This window comes from Temnothorax curvispinosus, unplaced genomic scaffold (assembly GCF_003070985.1).
Source record: "Temnothorax curvispinosus isolate PA1 unplaced genomic scaffold, ASM307098v1 QBEX01009517.1, whole genome shotgun sequence".
Taxonomy (NCBI): domain Eukaryota; kingdom Metazoa; phylum Arthropoda; class Insecta; order Hymenoptera; family Formicidae; genus Temnothorax; species Temnothorax curvispinosus.
The window spans coordinates 55,154-70,799 of NW_020219297.1; the positions used below are offsets into that span (position 1 = coordinate 55,154).

The 15,646-nt window shown below is 41.1% G+C and overlaps 2 protein-coding genes across 19 annotated transcripts in view; one reads left to right on the forward strand and one right to left on the reverse strand.

The window, feature by feature from the left end:
• Window positions 1–15,646, forward strand: part of LOC112459080 (serine/threonine-protein kinase S6KL) — a 96,630-nt gene that overhangs the window by 40,993 nt on the left and 39,991 nt on the right. For 5 of the 6 annotated variants that reach the window (XM_025022995.1, XM_025022996.1, XM_025022994.1 and 2 more), the window contains exons 9-10: window positions 1,460–1,696; window positions 2,070–2,440. The exons of the other annotated variant lie outside the window; for it this stretch is intronic. In XM_025022995.1, the coding sequence (XP_024878763.1) occupies window positions 1,460–1,696; window positions 2,070–2,159 (327 nt within the window). In that variant the 3' untranslated portion in view covers window positions 2,160–2,440. Of the gene's footprint in view, window positions 1–1,459; window positions 1,697–2,069; window positions 2,441–15,646 lie in introns of those variants that run through there. 6 annotated transcript variants of the gene reach the window in all.
• LOC112459078 (phosphatase and actin regulator 1) overlaps window positions 2,794–15,646 on the reverse strand; it is a 210,325-nt gene continuing 197,472 nt past the window's right edge. For 9 of the 13 annotated variants that reach the window (XM_025022986.1, XM_025022989.1, XM_025022990.1 and 6 more), the window contains 6 exons: window positions 13,538–13,683; window positions 11,002–11,182; window positions 10,223–10,278; window positions 9,883–9,986; window positions 9,450–9,622; window positions 2,794–9,094 (listed from right to left, as the gene is read on the reverse strand). In XM_025022986.1, coding sequence (XP_024878754.1) covers window positions 9,079–9,094; window positions 9,450–9,622; window positions 9,883–9,986; window positions 10,223–10,278; window positions 11,002–11,182; window positions 13,538–13,683 — 676 coding nt within the window. In that variant the 3' untranslated portion in view covers window positions 2,794–9,078. Of the gene's footprint in view, window positions 9,095–9,424; window positions 9,623–9,882; window positions 9,987–10,222; window positions 10,279–11,001; window positions 11,183–13,537; window positions 13,684–15,646 lie in introns of those variants that run through there. The other 4 variants (XM_025022984.1, XM_025022981.1, XM_025022982.1 and 1 more) reach the window with 3 other exon arrangements.

Below are 15,646 nucleotides of genomic sequence, written 5' to 3' on the forward strand. Positions count from 1 at the left end.
TACGTTACTGTCTACGATCTCGTAACGATCATTCCGTACCGTTATTCTCGGTCAAGGTTCCCGCGGCGAGATCGAATTGAAATATCCCGTTCGCCAAGTCCGCGCCGAGCGCGATCGGGATCCAACGCGCGTGGTCCAACGACCTGAACGAGCTTCGTGCTTCTCCTCACCTCTCGTTCGCTCATAAACAACGACGTGATAAGCAATACGCGGACAATATCGATGCTAATTAGCGATTAGTGTGCGCATATTTTGCCGAGGAACCACGGAGAGAGGCAGATCTGCATGGAAATTAATAAAATTTACACAGCGGGGAAGGGGGGGTTTGAGCTGGGCCTCGCGGAATAATTCTCTTCGGGAAGGCTTATTAATTCTCGAAGCTATATGTCGTACAGAACGAGGGAAACGTGTTTCTTTTAGCACCTTTCTACTACTTCGGTTCGGATGTCCAAGTCAACTTTAGATTCCGGAGAGTCGCGTTTAACATCTAAACGACGGAAATCTACGATCAGAATATTAAAAGTCGCTAGTTTATTAACAATCCTGATAACTCTGAGAGGCAAATCGCTTTCCTATTACACTCGTCTCCCGCGAGAGGATTACGTAAAATCGAGATACCTCCGATACCGCATAAACACCGTCGGACAACGTCTATGCACCGTTCGAAAGCCATTTCTCTCCGCGCGAACGCGAGCACGTGCGGTAATGTTTCGCCACCGCGTCGCGTAACAATCTCGGCTGCAACAAAGGGAACGTCCAGTGGGTCCCGTTTTGCACGTTTGACACGCGCGAAACTCGGCGCGAGTCTCAACGCGCGTGTTACAAAGCTGCGCGAAGAAATCCACACTTGGCCGCGGGGACGCACTCGCGCCGAGGCGGCGTGTGAGGTCGTGTGAGGTCGTACCACACGGTGGAGGGAACATGAACGAGCGAATAGGTTGGGGGTCGTGAGTGGCCGTTGACCCTGCCTGTGTATGTACCTGTGTAGTATGCCGGAGCCGACGAGCGTACAAGCGCGCCTAGACAGGCCGGAATCCACACATTGGTAATAGCTTCTCTAGTTTACCGGCCTACCTCTCGTAAAAGAAGATATTTATGACCCTCCTCCAGCTTCTGCGGCCGCGACGAAAAGGTCCTTCCGCAAACTCTTTTGGTCCTGAGCGCGGGTGCACGACCGCTAATTAATGACTAAATTTCGTCTCCACAGAATTTTTGTTTTATAACAGAATTCTAAGCGCTGTTATATCGATCCTTCTTTCGGACAATTTAGCTATTGAATTGTTACAAATAATTGAATAGAAATCAAGCATCGTTAATTATAAGTTGCTTTCAGCAATTAAAACAGCGTACATAGTGTCAGAAAATAATAATCATTGATAGGATCAGTCGTAGAATTATTATTTTACAGGGAATTAAAATTGGAAGAACCGATTGCAAGTATCACAACCTTTTATTGCAGTATCCATCCATGTTGTCGTCAGACCTTTTGCCTGCCGACAGAATCGCCCGGGATGATCTGAATTGCGCGAATGTACCAGGAATTTTACCGGCGAATGCGAATATTTCACCAGCAGCGAGAGATCTTTTGAAACGTCTCTTACAACCTGAGCCTCGTTTGAGACTCCGAACTCTTCTCGGCCTTCAGAGGATCGCTTTTTACATGGGCTATGATATCCAAAGTTATATGCTGAAAAAGGTAATTATTACGCTTCAGATAATAATTTTGTCTTTCCTAGTCATTCAAAAGGAAAAATATATTTGCATACTGCGGAAAAATTAGACAATTTATAGTGCATAAAAATTTTGTTCAACGTTTACGAGGCATTTCTGCTCAAGAAATAAATTTATATGAATAAAATAATCATGAAAACGTTGAAAATTTTTCGTAATGTAGGACATTTAAAATATCTAAATTACTTATAAAAAGAAATTGTGTGTTTCATTTTGATAACGCGCTAGAGACTAAATAAAAAATGATGAGCATTTTTTAAATTAAATTTTTGCTAGAAAAACAATAATAGTTTAAGATTCCATAATTAAGATTATTTGCTATTTTTTGTCATCTGTAGGAATCACCATTCCGGATTTTAGGAATAAAAAATCGACAAGAAACAGCAACAAAGAGTGCGTCATTTCGATCAAAAATTTTCAATTTTTGAATCTTTTCCTGGCGATAATACTACGCGAACGAGTCATCAATGATCTCATATATATATATATGTAATGTGTACTGTTTTCTAAATCTACACGCACACACTTTGAGACGAAAAGTGCGCAAACAGAATTATTTTTTATATGCACGAATAATTTTTTACATAAAGAAGTGATTGAACATTTAAAATGACATATTCAAATTTTATAATCCATATAATGAATCTCATTGTAGGATAGAATTTTTCACAGACAAGAGAATTTATAAATAAAATTCAATTTAGTACATTTCTCATGCGTAATGGAATTAAATAATATATTATATGGAATAAAAGTATCTTGATTTTTATTAAATTTTGGCATCTTTTGAACCTCAAAAAAGTCTATCCATTTTCCCGAATAATCCCCCGAATACTGGATTAAATACTTGCCTGATTTAGATCAGAATATTATTGCCAAGTCAAGCGATAATAATGGAGCATTTCAAAATTCAATTTGATTTATCGTACTTTTCGTATACTTTTCCATGTGTTTGATTTGTGCACGCTGTATACGTGTGAATTCGGTATAAAACTCGGAAGAGCCATTCAAACATCTGAAAAAGGAATCCACAAATAAGTAAAGGCTTCGTCAACCGTTTGGTCTCAGTTTACAAAAGTTTTAATTTTTTTAAGAATAGTTAACAGTATTTTTGTTTGTTACAGTATCTCGTCGATAATACAATAAGTTGCGATAATCGTAGTGCGTACAAACTAACAACGAAACAAAAATGGGTCTGGATCAGAAACGCAGCGTCTTTCGAAATGAATGTGAGAACAACGTGCTCTTTTCTCTTTTATACGTATACATAAATATATTTTTTTTATATATATTTATATATATTTATAAATTGTGAATTTCTTCATTTCTTCTTCTATCTCATTCTCCGCTTCTCGGTGCGTCTTGATTCTTTCATTGGATCAGCGGGGCAGCTCATCTCTCGAGAGTGCAATTAATCCAAATTTACCGTGTGTAATAATATATATATATACATCATTATTCTTACATATAGAGGATCTTTCGGTTTCGATATATAATACAATTTTTTTCCAAATTACGTCCCGTGCAACGCGTCAGCGGTCGATCACTGGCCGAATGTTCCGAACCGAACGACGCTAATATCGGCGGACGAACTGAGTGGAAAGAAAAGCGCACGCTTCGCGCGTGCGAGAACGCGTGTAGTGACGTTTCTTAAAAACAATGCGAACGTAAGTTAAAATGATGCGGCGGCGACGCGAGGCGCGAATAGTTACATCGCTAGTCGTCGCTAGCGCCAAATAATTATTCAAGCGCCTCTGTGCGCATTGGTTTTTAAAAAAAAAGGAAATTCTAAAATTCTCTCTTCTAAACTAAACATTCGAATCATTTTCCTATCGATAATCCTCGCGTCCGGGCGAAATGCGCGATAATAAAAAAGACGTAGGGAGATCATTTCATCCTCCACGAAGGCGGAGTCGCACACCTTGCACACCCATCGCACGTTCCGGAAACGACGATTATACCATACGACGTACTGCGATTGCGACAAAAGAAGCCGGGATAAGGATCTGCGAGATCGCGCACGGAAAAAATGCAAAATTTCATTCCGAGTGATCGCGCCAGCGGAACTCCCGAACGCTGCTCCTTTCCCGATCGCTCCTCCGTCACAGACCGCGAGTTTTCATTCGCGAAAAACGGAACGAATTATGTCTAACTGTCTTCACCTCGCGTGGCGTGGAGTCATTTTGGTAAAAATCTCTAGGCTCGCCCTTTGCGCCGGATACTCGGTACCGATTGATTTGTCCTCCTCAAGCGGACATCCCGTATACGACCCCCGACGACATTTGCGCGTTTTCCCTTTGGCAGATTCGAGTCCGCGAGTGGAGGATTCGTGCAACGAGTATCCCGCGCGAAGGTGCCCTAAGCCTATTCTCGCGGTCGCAGGACCGGAGGTTCCTCAGTGTCGCGGAAAGGGTTGGAAAACTGGAGAACCACCGGTTCGCACCGTCGCATCTACACTCTCTCCCTCAAGCGCTCCTCTCCTCTCGCGCTCACTCTTAAATTACTATGATTCCTTATTATTGTTACTGTCGTTACAATGCTTCACTAGTAAAGATGCTATGATACAAGTAGACCCCACACATCCGTTTTCACGGTTCAATTGCGAAACTCCTTCCTTTCTCATTCTTCTTTTTACAGCCCGCATGCTGGACTTCCGCTATTCTGCAAACCGCGGGATAACTTCTTAGCTTTGTTTCTTTCGGAAAACGTTACGAGAGATTTATATATTTTTAGATAGGATATTTTGTTTTTTGTTTAAGTGTCGAAGGTTTATTAGAATTTTAAAGAATTGTCTGAAGGATGTAGGAAATTAATGTCAACACGTTTTGGGATTTATTTTGCAGAATAAACGGAATTCGCTTATGCGCGGTGCGAAACACGAAAAAGGAACGGTTCGGATGCGCGTCGTCGAGCAGGATGCGAACGAGAGAGAGAGAATGCGCTAAACTTGGACGTTAATATCATTATATTCAGATGGGATGACAATACATGAAGTAACTACAGGGTCGATGGTTCGCGACGCGCGTTCGTGCCGTTCCGCGCCGTCGATCGGCCAATCGTCTCGTTGTTCAATCGTTCGACAATGCGATTGTAACGGAGACGTTAATTTCATCCCTTCGCCTCCGTCACGATGCGCGGCTTCGAACTCGGCGCGTCCACAAAATGTCCAACAATTGTTTTTCAGTTTTGTACACAAAATACCAACTATCTGTGCTGGAAAATGCACATACTGCTTGTACGCTTCATATATATCTATGTATATATATATATATATATATATTTATATGTATAATATTTATATATGTATATGGTGTATTGTTTTGCATTTAGAGCGCGCCGTTATCTAAAAATTAGTATTTATAAGTATTCACCGTTTACACATTGCGTAATATCGTGTAGCGTGTAGCAGTGGCTCCTCTTTCCTATCACGGTGTTTTACAATATGCGAATATATGTATATATATATTTATATATTAATATGTACATACACAAAACCATTCATTATTAGACATATGTTTCGCATGTCGTGCTTTTATAGTTTTCTTGCCTTTGTTCCACGCTCAGAGAGTGGACGCTTCGAACAGATGTGAGGATGTGAAGCTACGTTCGAGAACGTCGTTCCACAGTTGATCCAGTCCTCCCTATTCGAAAACAGTCATTTACTTATTTGACGCATGATGTTGGTGATCCATCGACAACGATGCTGAATTATTTAACTGTTTAATTTTCGTAACGCAATTTAGTGAAGCATTTACGATGTATAACACTACTCTTACTATATCTCTTAAAAAATCTGGAACCTATTTTTCTTCGAAAATGTGATTGAAAATCATTATAATTGTAATCTCTTCAATGTTAAATTTCAATTTCGAGTTAACATTCCTATTAAACGAAATTAAATCGGAATTGATTGGAGAACAATTTTATTATTTATTCGTGTTTAGTTCATCACGCGCGCGAGCGCCTAACTTCCTTGAATTAAATAACTTCATTGCTATATACTCCGACGTGGAAACAGCTGCCTTTTTTTTATTTAACTTCTAGTGTGTGCACGAGACTCTTTGTGGCGTTCTCTTACGAAAATGTATGCAGGACGACATAAAGATACGTTTTCGAACGTAGCTCAGGGAAAAAAAAAAAGACTGTCGCAGAGACGCTCCATTCAAATTTCGACCACTCTCTTTCTAAAATATTTGTTCGTAATATGTCATACACACACTTTTTCTTTCTCTCTCTCTCACTCCCATCTTTCTCTCCATGCACATTATTCACACACATACACGTGGGTACGCACTCATACCGACCCAGGCAATCCGGAAATGGATATATTTGTCGACTACATGGTAGCCACAGCGCTCGACCAATGGAACGAGAGAGACACTTTAATCTCCCTGCTTATTATTTTATGACGTTCCTTATGACGTGCTTCTTCGTGGTATTTCCCGAAGGTAGAGGCGTCACGTCCTTTATACCTTCGACGACCTCGAAGTTGACGAATTAATATCGAACAGCTGAGTTCACCGACGGGTTAAGAGAAAGATCGACACATTACACACCGATCCTCTCACCCCATTGGACGATCGTTAAAAACTAGGATTTCTAAACGAGGAGAGGAAAGTAGACTGTCGACCACGACTTCGTTTTACTCACCGCTGCCGTAGATTCCGCCTGTCGCGCAAGACTGTAGCTCGCGATCTCTTTGTTTCTTTTTTCTTTGTTTCGCTCGCCGGTTCTCCAAAACAAGGAGGTGTGACGAACCTCCGTCGCGTTGACGTGAGCAGGAGGGTCGGTTTTGCATAACTGGGGTAGGATAAGCAGGGAAAGGGATGCAAGAAGCTTCCAGAGATAAGCGTGCAAGACATCGCACATCGAGGCACGTGTCTTCGTGTCTTTTACCCATTACTTTTTTTCCTCTTCCGTCGTTGGACTTCGTTCTTTCGATCTGCTAAGAATCTAGATACAAATTTGCGCGCAATATGGCGATTTGTAATGCGACTACTCTTTTTCCTCGTTCTATTCTCTGTTGAGAACAACGGACTTGAACGAATTTCGATACTAAGAGCCGGTCATCACCGGGCGTCAGTTAGCGCTAATTCTGCCTAATTCAATTTTTTTCTTCTGTCCGTCAGTATTATAGACAGATCTATAACTTAGAACTACAATCCACTTGACCCATCAAATTGCTTTTACATGAGCAGAGTAATTATTGTTGATGTTCCGCTGCAGTTGATGCGGGCATAAATTAATCTGATAATAAATGGCCGATTCAGGCGCGATCCCGGGCTTTTAACGATATAGTTTTCTTCTATTACCGGGCCATTGAAGTAAACGTATCCTTCAAAATACACAGTAAACGTACGTATTTATCGTAAATGCGTTTAACCACTTTCTTTTTAACGAGATTTTATCGTGAATTTATTCGCACTCAACGAATACGGAACAACAACCGACCTGCGTATCTGCTCTGAATTTGTTAACACTGCCGCGATTAAAGCGCGCACACGCGATCGAAATTAACGAGGACCATAGAGCGTCCCTATAGCGATATTATCGATATAACAATGATGATAATAATAGTCACTAATGTACACCCTATCTAATTTCTGTACAAAGTTTAATTGCACAATGCATTTCTGATTTCCCACGAACGGAGTACGTCCAATTTTATTTTTTTCCTTTTTTTTTTTAGATAATAATCGTAAGCGCTTGCTCCTCAAGGCAGCCCCACGAGAGAGTGATACCTGGCAGTAAAGGAAAACAGTTTTGTCGATCGAGCAGTCGACCGATTGTCGTAGACACTGAATGGCTGTTTTCATTCCTCGCATGGTGTATACGAAGAGCTTATAACGAACTATGTACGCAATAGTGTTAGTAAAGTCTCAAGCAATGAATACTCTCTGCGCGGACCGCGGGAAAATCGTGAGAACATGGAATTATCGTAAATCACATTTTCGGACGTCAGCCGAATAATCTTAATAATTAAAAACGAGGGTTATATCGAGAAATGATTTTGCGGAAAATCTCTGCTGTTCATTCGTCAACGTATAAAAATATTAATACTAAAACTTTTTTTTTTTTTTTTTTAACTAAACGGAACTCACTTTACTCGACGTTATTTACGAGACAAATCGCTTGTAATGTGATGTATCTCCCGTTTGATCCTTGAATATTACAGGATTCGAGTATTCTTTCCTTTCGTGATATCAACGAGACATATCACATATCTCTGTTTTATAATGGCTCGAAACTTGAGAGACATTTACATATACAACGATGCCAGGTGACACTGATGAGCTAGCTTGATTGCAAAATGATGTTTACATGTTTAAGGGTATGTTCACACGCGCGCTCGTAGTGTCCAGAGAATTACGCCGAAGGCTCATGCTTAATTTTAAACATGGTTAATTTGCACGCGATTAATCTACATGTTCTCACGCATTGATATACGTGTGACACGCGGCGCTTCCCTCGTACATAATCTTTTTATCACTAAAATACATCCGTGACAGACGTGTATTCACGTCTCACATAATTCTTAAATATATTATACAACAAAGAAAAACTTTAAAAAAATTCATAACAAGAAATGTCGATGAACGAGATAAGATATGTAATTAAAAATGACTACCGATCTTATTCAGCGTAAACATGCGGACACACGTGAGCGTTTCGATAAAAAAGTCTTACTTACTATACAGCGTTTTGATTTTCACAACGGCAAGCTTTCAAGAGCTGAACCCGAAGGAGACAGATCGTAGTTTTAAGCTTCAATGATGTCGTTGAATGCGGAAAGAGATACTCGCGCGTAGCGTATCTACTTGAGAATTTATCGCGCAAAGATTTAAGAATATTTTCAAGATATCTTGATAATATAAACACCTCGACGCGTGTAGTATAACGAGATCAGTGTCGAAGATACAAAGATGAAGAGTAGTTGGATATATGTTGGAAAGCGCGAACAACTGTTCGGCCAAGCACGGGTGTGAACGACCCTTATGAAAAGAAATCGGCGAGCGACCCGCCAAGTCCTCTTCGACGGGGCGGCGAGTCACCCTATCACAATCTTCGTCGACGTCATAGTGGCGTTTATCGTTGACGTGTATAAATGACGATGATGGAAGAAGTGCCAGTAGATGATGTTTGGCGACAACGACGAACGACACGACGCAGCAACGTCAAAGAAATCACCGATCGGACGAGTATCGCGCGTTCCGGCCTTAAATCCGGAAGTAACGATTAGCCGATTCTTTCTTCCTTCTTTCTTCACCCAGCCTCAACACGAAGCCACCACACTGCACCTTCACGTATACCCGCACCACACTGTAGCACCTCAACACATTGCAATTGTCATGGCCTATGGAACCTGCAATTGAAAATCAATAATATTATTATGAAAGCCCTATAAAATATATATATATATATATAAAGTACATTAATAAAAAATATCAAAAGTCATCCAATTATATATGCGATAATTACAAAAGTTTTCACTAACTTCGAAGAGTTTAATCTTCGAGAGGGCTACCATTAGATAATTAAATTTTATCGAGCATAGTTTCGTTTTGGTAATTCAAGATGGTTTCATAGTTTCATACGTGCTCTAATTCGATTTTTACAAGGCTGCATATATTTCGCGAGACACTTTAGCAAAATGCTGATTTGGTGCCAACTGTGCTTTTAAAGTAGTTCCGCTCTAAAATTCGTAGAGCGTCAAGTACCTGGTGAGGTGTCGGCTGTCCTCGTGAACGGCCATCTCCGAGCTCTTGAATTCGTTTAACTCTTTCCTAATAGCAGCCTTGTCCTTCGGAGTTAACCGTGTCCAAGGCTTGTCGGCTCTTCTGTCGTAATCGTGAGCCTGCGTTACCTCGATATAGTCGTTGAACCGGATGATCTGTGGAATGAAAGGGAACAGATAAGTATATTGGTTTTCGCTATTATAGCTTTATCATAAATTGCAAGACCCTTATCAGAAAGAAAATAACATCTCCGCAAAATGAAGCACGATAAAATATCAGTTGACCTTAAATTCGACAATGCATTTTTTGGTATAGTCAATCTCAAACTTAAAAAAAAAAAAAAAAAAAAAAAAAAATACAAGGTGCGCAACAAAAATTTCCGCAAAGATTTACGAAGGAACTTTTTTCATTTTACTTTTTTCTCCTTAAGCTCTTCAACAGTCGGTCGGAAACTCAGCTTCCGCAGGAGATAGCGCTTCTTCTCTTCCTTCTGCTTCTTCTCCTCGGCGGGACTTTGTTCTGAAAAGCAGAAGAAAAAAATAGAAATAGAATTTGACTCGCAATTCGATTTCGCAAAAGCGGAAAACATACTCGATTATAAACATTGTTATTCCGAATTAAAACGTAGATAATTTTTCTAATAAAATTTAGTTAGTTTTCTTTTAAATTTAGCTTCAAAAATAACGTATCGATCTCGAAATTCTCAATCGTTGTTCATAATTAAAGGACTACGGCAACTAATAGAGCGAACTTACTTTTCAAAATGTTCCTCTCCTCAAGTTCCTCCTGGGTCGGCCGCATGCTCAGCCGCCTGAAATGAAAATGGCACGAGAATCAATGCAAGTTCATCGGCCGCTTTAATCTTCCTTCGCGAGCGAGAGAGATATTCGAGGGAGAAAGCGAGGCATCCGCTTTGTGCAAACAATGTGATTCACCGCGCGAGACCACTCGTCCTATTATTCGCGCGTAATCTTTTCGAGAGACAGCTGTTATTTCAAGCTCGTTTTCACATGAGCCGGATCAGTCGTGACGGACTGACGTCGGTGGAAAAAAAAGGCGGAGAAGAAATGAATATCCCAGAAATTGTATATACGCAATTCCATTATCACTGAAAAATGATTTTAATAATGAATTCTTTGACGAGGGAAGAATAACAGAGAAATTATCCGGATCGCGAATATTGAAGGCAAGAAGATAACGAAGCTTTATCGATATTCTATCTCCTGACTGATTTTACACAGCTTTCATTACATCGCGCCAAGATATTTTACAGTAATTGTATTTTCATAATCAACTGCGTGACTATTCAAGTAAAAATTTGTACGATTTCCTAACTCACCAGAGAATCCCTCGATATTCCTTGAAGTAGATTGTTAGTTAAACGTAATTTTAAATTAGACGAAGAGGATTCGTTATGACGTGCCAATTTTCAACCATGACGAAAGCTTTGACGAAAATACAGACAAACGCGTATTCGAAATCCTCTTATTCATCACGACGCAGTCATGTGGACGCTATTTGACAATTCTCTCACCTGATAAGCTTGGCGCCAATGGCCTCTTTCGTCTCCTGCCTCTCATTGTCTGTCTGCAGCTGAAGGATGTTCCTGTTGATGAGCTCCTGTCTATCCGGCCTGAGGGCGAGTTTCAGCGAAAGCGATTCCTTACGCGCGATCTTGGCTGCCAAACGGCCTGTCGAGACAGAAGGCGTCGAATCTGGATTTAGCTCGTTAATCTGCTTTTTTACTCGCCGTATATCGATGCACAGAAAAAAAAACGTCGCTTATTTATTACGAGATAAATCACGTTTCGCGGAAATTAAATTAAATGGAAATAAGTTTCAAGATAATCATTTAACGTATTAAATGATTCCTTCGTTTTTATTTCGTACATCATGGATTTAAATTGGCATATAAAGTCTAGAGTGAATTTCGCACAGACGCCCATTGAAGTGCGCATCGATGTTAATTAATTTCGCGTCCGATTGCACGTCACGATTGCTGATTAATTACCCTCCGCGATCAACGAGCAGCTGAAGCTGCGATGCAACAGCAGCGGGGCGTGTTCGGCCGGCTCGATCGAGGCGCGGAGAACCGACGACGCCGTCGACGTGGTCCATATCGACAGCATCGTATCTCTCACTCTATCTCTCTTCTTCTACAAATGCGATTTCGAGGCGAAAAGCGCACGAAGCGTGTCCGAAGGGATCGGAATCGTCGCTTCGACGGTATTAATTACCGTCGGGCTTCGCACTGGCCGTTCTACATCGCGTGGTCTCGAAAATCGAACTTCGGGAACCATCATTCATTCGATCATTTCGCGAGAACAAATTCGAAACGAGCGGATGTATGAATTGAGGAATCGACTAAACTCGAAAGAGCAACTTTACGATTGTTTACGCGTTTCAATAAAAATTTAGCGAGCAAAACTCTGCGTCGCGATAAAGCCGGACGGAAGAACGACTAGAAACTGAGCAACTTGCCAGCTGTTTTCGGGGATTAATATAAACCACCTCTTAAGCGACAGCTTACACACACACACACGCACGACCCAGCGCGAGTATTAGTCCCGTCGCTGAAGACTGATTTAAAGTGTTGAGCAATCGCGCAGATGTATTGTGAGAAAATCAACGGAATGTTCCCGTGAGACGTTAAATCTGCGAGTGGTCGCGCTATAAACGCTAAGCTCGGCAGAGAGATTATCCTCTTCCCACACGCCGATTATATAAATCCTCCCGTTACGAATAATTAATCATTTATGCTCAATTTCTTAAAGCTGAGGAGGAAATCAAGAAGTACGAGTAAAAAAGATCTTATAACATGAGAAATTAAAATTTGGTCTTAAACGTTTTAAACGTCTAAACGATTAAGCGAATTCCCTCTGTCCAGCATTCAGTGCCATGAATTACGAACAGATTCATCCAGCAAAGTGCTAAATGCAAAAGTATGAATCTTAAGTTCTTTGAGAAGAGCTTATATTGATTATTTGACGCCGTCACATCGAAGTTTCCACTTTCTTTCGAATTTTCTCAACCTCCGTAAATGTTCAAAACCCATCCGCCGAGTTTCCTTGAACTTCTTTTTTTTATTTCCATGTTCCACAAAGTTTTCCCGTGATTGACTCAGCTTTTTTCTCCAGCTATATCTTCGAGATTTAGAGCGGTCCGCCGCGTCTCGCTTTTATCGCTCGCGGGAGAACGTTATCGGGAATACACGAAGTGCGGGACTATTTATGAATTCGTTCGGAAGTCCATTCAAATTCGAATTCACGTCGGGAGTTTGAAACCTCATATCTCGATGGAAAATTGCATGAGCGGGGGCGTGAAATAAACATGGCCCTCGTATTCGCGTAACTGCATTCGTGACTGCGCATTTTTATCGCGATGCACACGGGCGCGACGCGATTTAAGCTTCTGCTTGCGGCGGAATCTTGATACGGATCTTTGAGAGCCGCGGAGCATATTTATTTTCGCAAAAAACGATACGATTGACTCTCACCGAGAGTCTCATCGATCGGCACGATCGCGGCTGGTAGTTTTTCATCAACGAGTGGAGCCGCGCGTCCATCAAAATTCCGCGGACCAACATGAAGTTACTATCTGCCTAATTGATTGCCGAGAGGCAAGCACGTGCTCCCAAAAACATCCAGGAAAAATCGAATTGCAAAGTTCATTCTGTTATTTACATTGATTATTGCGATATAAACTGTGCCACAATATTGCTGCTCGCTTATTATGTTCTCTGGTACATATTTTATGTAGTTTGCGAAAAATTAATTTAATTGGTATGACTAATGATAATTAATATTTATTATTAATGATTAAGCATCAATTAAGCAAACATAAATAACTATTTCATTATAATTTTCAATATTTTAATTATAATTAATAATTACTTTAGAATGTGTGTGACACAAGATTGCCTTTCGATCGATGTGCGACCGTGTGATGGCAGAATAAACGGGATACGACAGTGACGATCTCGAATCTCGATCAGTGGGCGTTTTTGTGGGACGATTGCCGGACAATTCGCGGGTTAAATATTTAATAAAATTGATAACGGAGCGACTCACTTTTCTCGTCGTCGTAATCATCCCTGTAGAGGACTTGTCCGTCGCCGGAGTCGCCGTCCGCGTCTTCTCGGATGACGTAAGGTCTCGCGTTCTCCTTGTTCTCCAACGTGCAGGGTAGAGCGAGGCCGAATCTGACCGGTCGACTGCTGAAAGAACGAGGCACGGGGACGTGCGAGATCGTTAATATACAGGGCACCGGTGGTACGCAATCGCTGGTTGATGCTACGTTGAACCAATGTTCTACTCTACGGTGCTATAAGAGAACGAGATGCGAATGGGGTATATGCCGGGGCGAGGGAAGGAACGAGGGGAAAGATGCATAGTGGCGTGTGTGACACGTCGAGAACAACGGGGCACCCCATGTGAAACAAGACTCTCGCGCGTATTTCACCCGTCCATCCAAGTCCGGCTGTTACTAAGTTCGACACGTTGAATGTTACATATACGCAAACTTTATTATTCGTATCAGACGTCGCGTACGATCTAATGTCGACGTTACAGGGAAAATTTATCGTCAAAATTTGCAACAAACGTGGAAAGATCCTAGACCGGACAGTAATTGCAATATGGAAATTATCGCGACTCGGCGCATTCAACGTGTTCGAACCCGCAGTTGTTGGATCGATCCGTAAGCGTACTGCCTTGCTGATGCTGCTTGCATTGAGAATTTTTAGATTTAAACTTTGGAAGTTATCGCAAATTTTCCCCCAAGAATAGGAGGGGCGCTAGGAGATGGCAAATGTTTCACGAATATTTAACACGAGCGTTTCTCTTGGCTGTGTGCGCGGTGTTCTTGACAAGAAGTTTTTTTCCCTTCCTCGTGGCAGTTTATCGTGAGAATCTCTCATAATATTAGCATTTAATATTACAGTAACTTCCAAAATTTGTCGGGACTTTTAATCTTCTCTTTGTGTTGCGCTTCACGTTCCTGAGGATTATTAATATTGCGAAATTATCGAGAATTTCGTGAAAGTCCAAACGTGGGGCACATTATAACCTGTGCCAATTATATCTTTGCTTTAATACTAAATTTTTTATCATTTTTTTTTCAAGCGGAGTGCGTGACGTCAGAAGCGAGGTGCCTCGGGTCAAATATTTTCAAAGTTAAAAAAGCCGGCGCGTTTAAAGCATCAAAGCTGCAATAATGTAATAATGAACAAAAAGCTCCGGCAGTACTGTCGTTTCTTGTTGTAACGTGCTTAAGATTCGCGTAAAGCGATGTGAAATATATACATTTTAACTCAATACCAATAAGAAAACATTAACTTTTAAATAAGTAAATAAGTAAAACTCCCACAGATACGTACGGATCTTGGAAAGTAATCGACAAGTTAATACAATTTGTATTCATTAAAAATACTGGATAATATCTTGTTCGCAAGTTTTCCTCTGTTTTCTACAGAACTGTGGTACAGCAGAGAAGAAGTTACAGACAAGAATGTAATATATTCATTATAGCAATCATAATTAATATAAGGCTTTATCTATCATCACATAGAACATATTTAAAGAGATCAGGTATATATCACAGAAATAATTATTAACATATAGAAAAGGCTACATGCTTTTTTTCGTATAACGGAATTAACAGGGACATACGAAATACAATTGAAATAATCGGCGAATTTAAAAATACCGAAGATAAATACACCGAGAAAATCGAGGGAGAGGGGGGAGGGAAGTCGTATACTCACAGGAACGGAATAGTTAACCGACACTTCCTCTCGTCGTAATTCGTAATTGTCCCCGACTTACACAAATTGTGCAAGGTACTTCGCGAGCGATACCGTCGACCGATGACGGATCGCGACTCGCGAGATGGATCGATCGCGCGAAAAAGAAAAATAACGAACTTGTCCCGTCTCTCGCGCCTCGCGCGATATTCGACTCACGTGATGTGTCGTGCGTGATCGAATGATGCGGCGTGACAAGCATAAGACGAGAGATTTTTCATGGGTTTCCCTAAGGTTTTCTCATGCTTAAAACGTCGGACGCGCATTGCCATGCTCACGGCGCTCGCGTGACTCGCGAAAGGAGTCACTGAGAAAGAGAGAAGGAGAGACTAGAACATCATGGTTCTCTCGCGATCAACCGCGCCGTAAGACACAG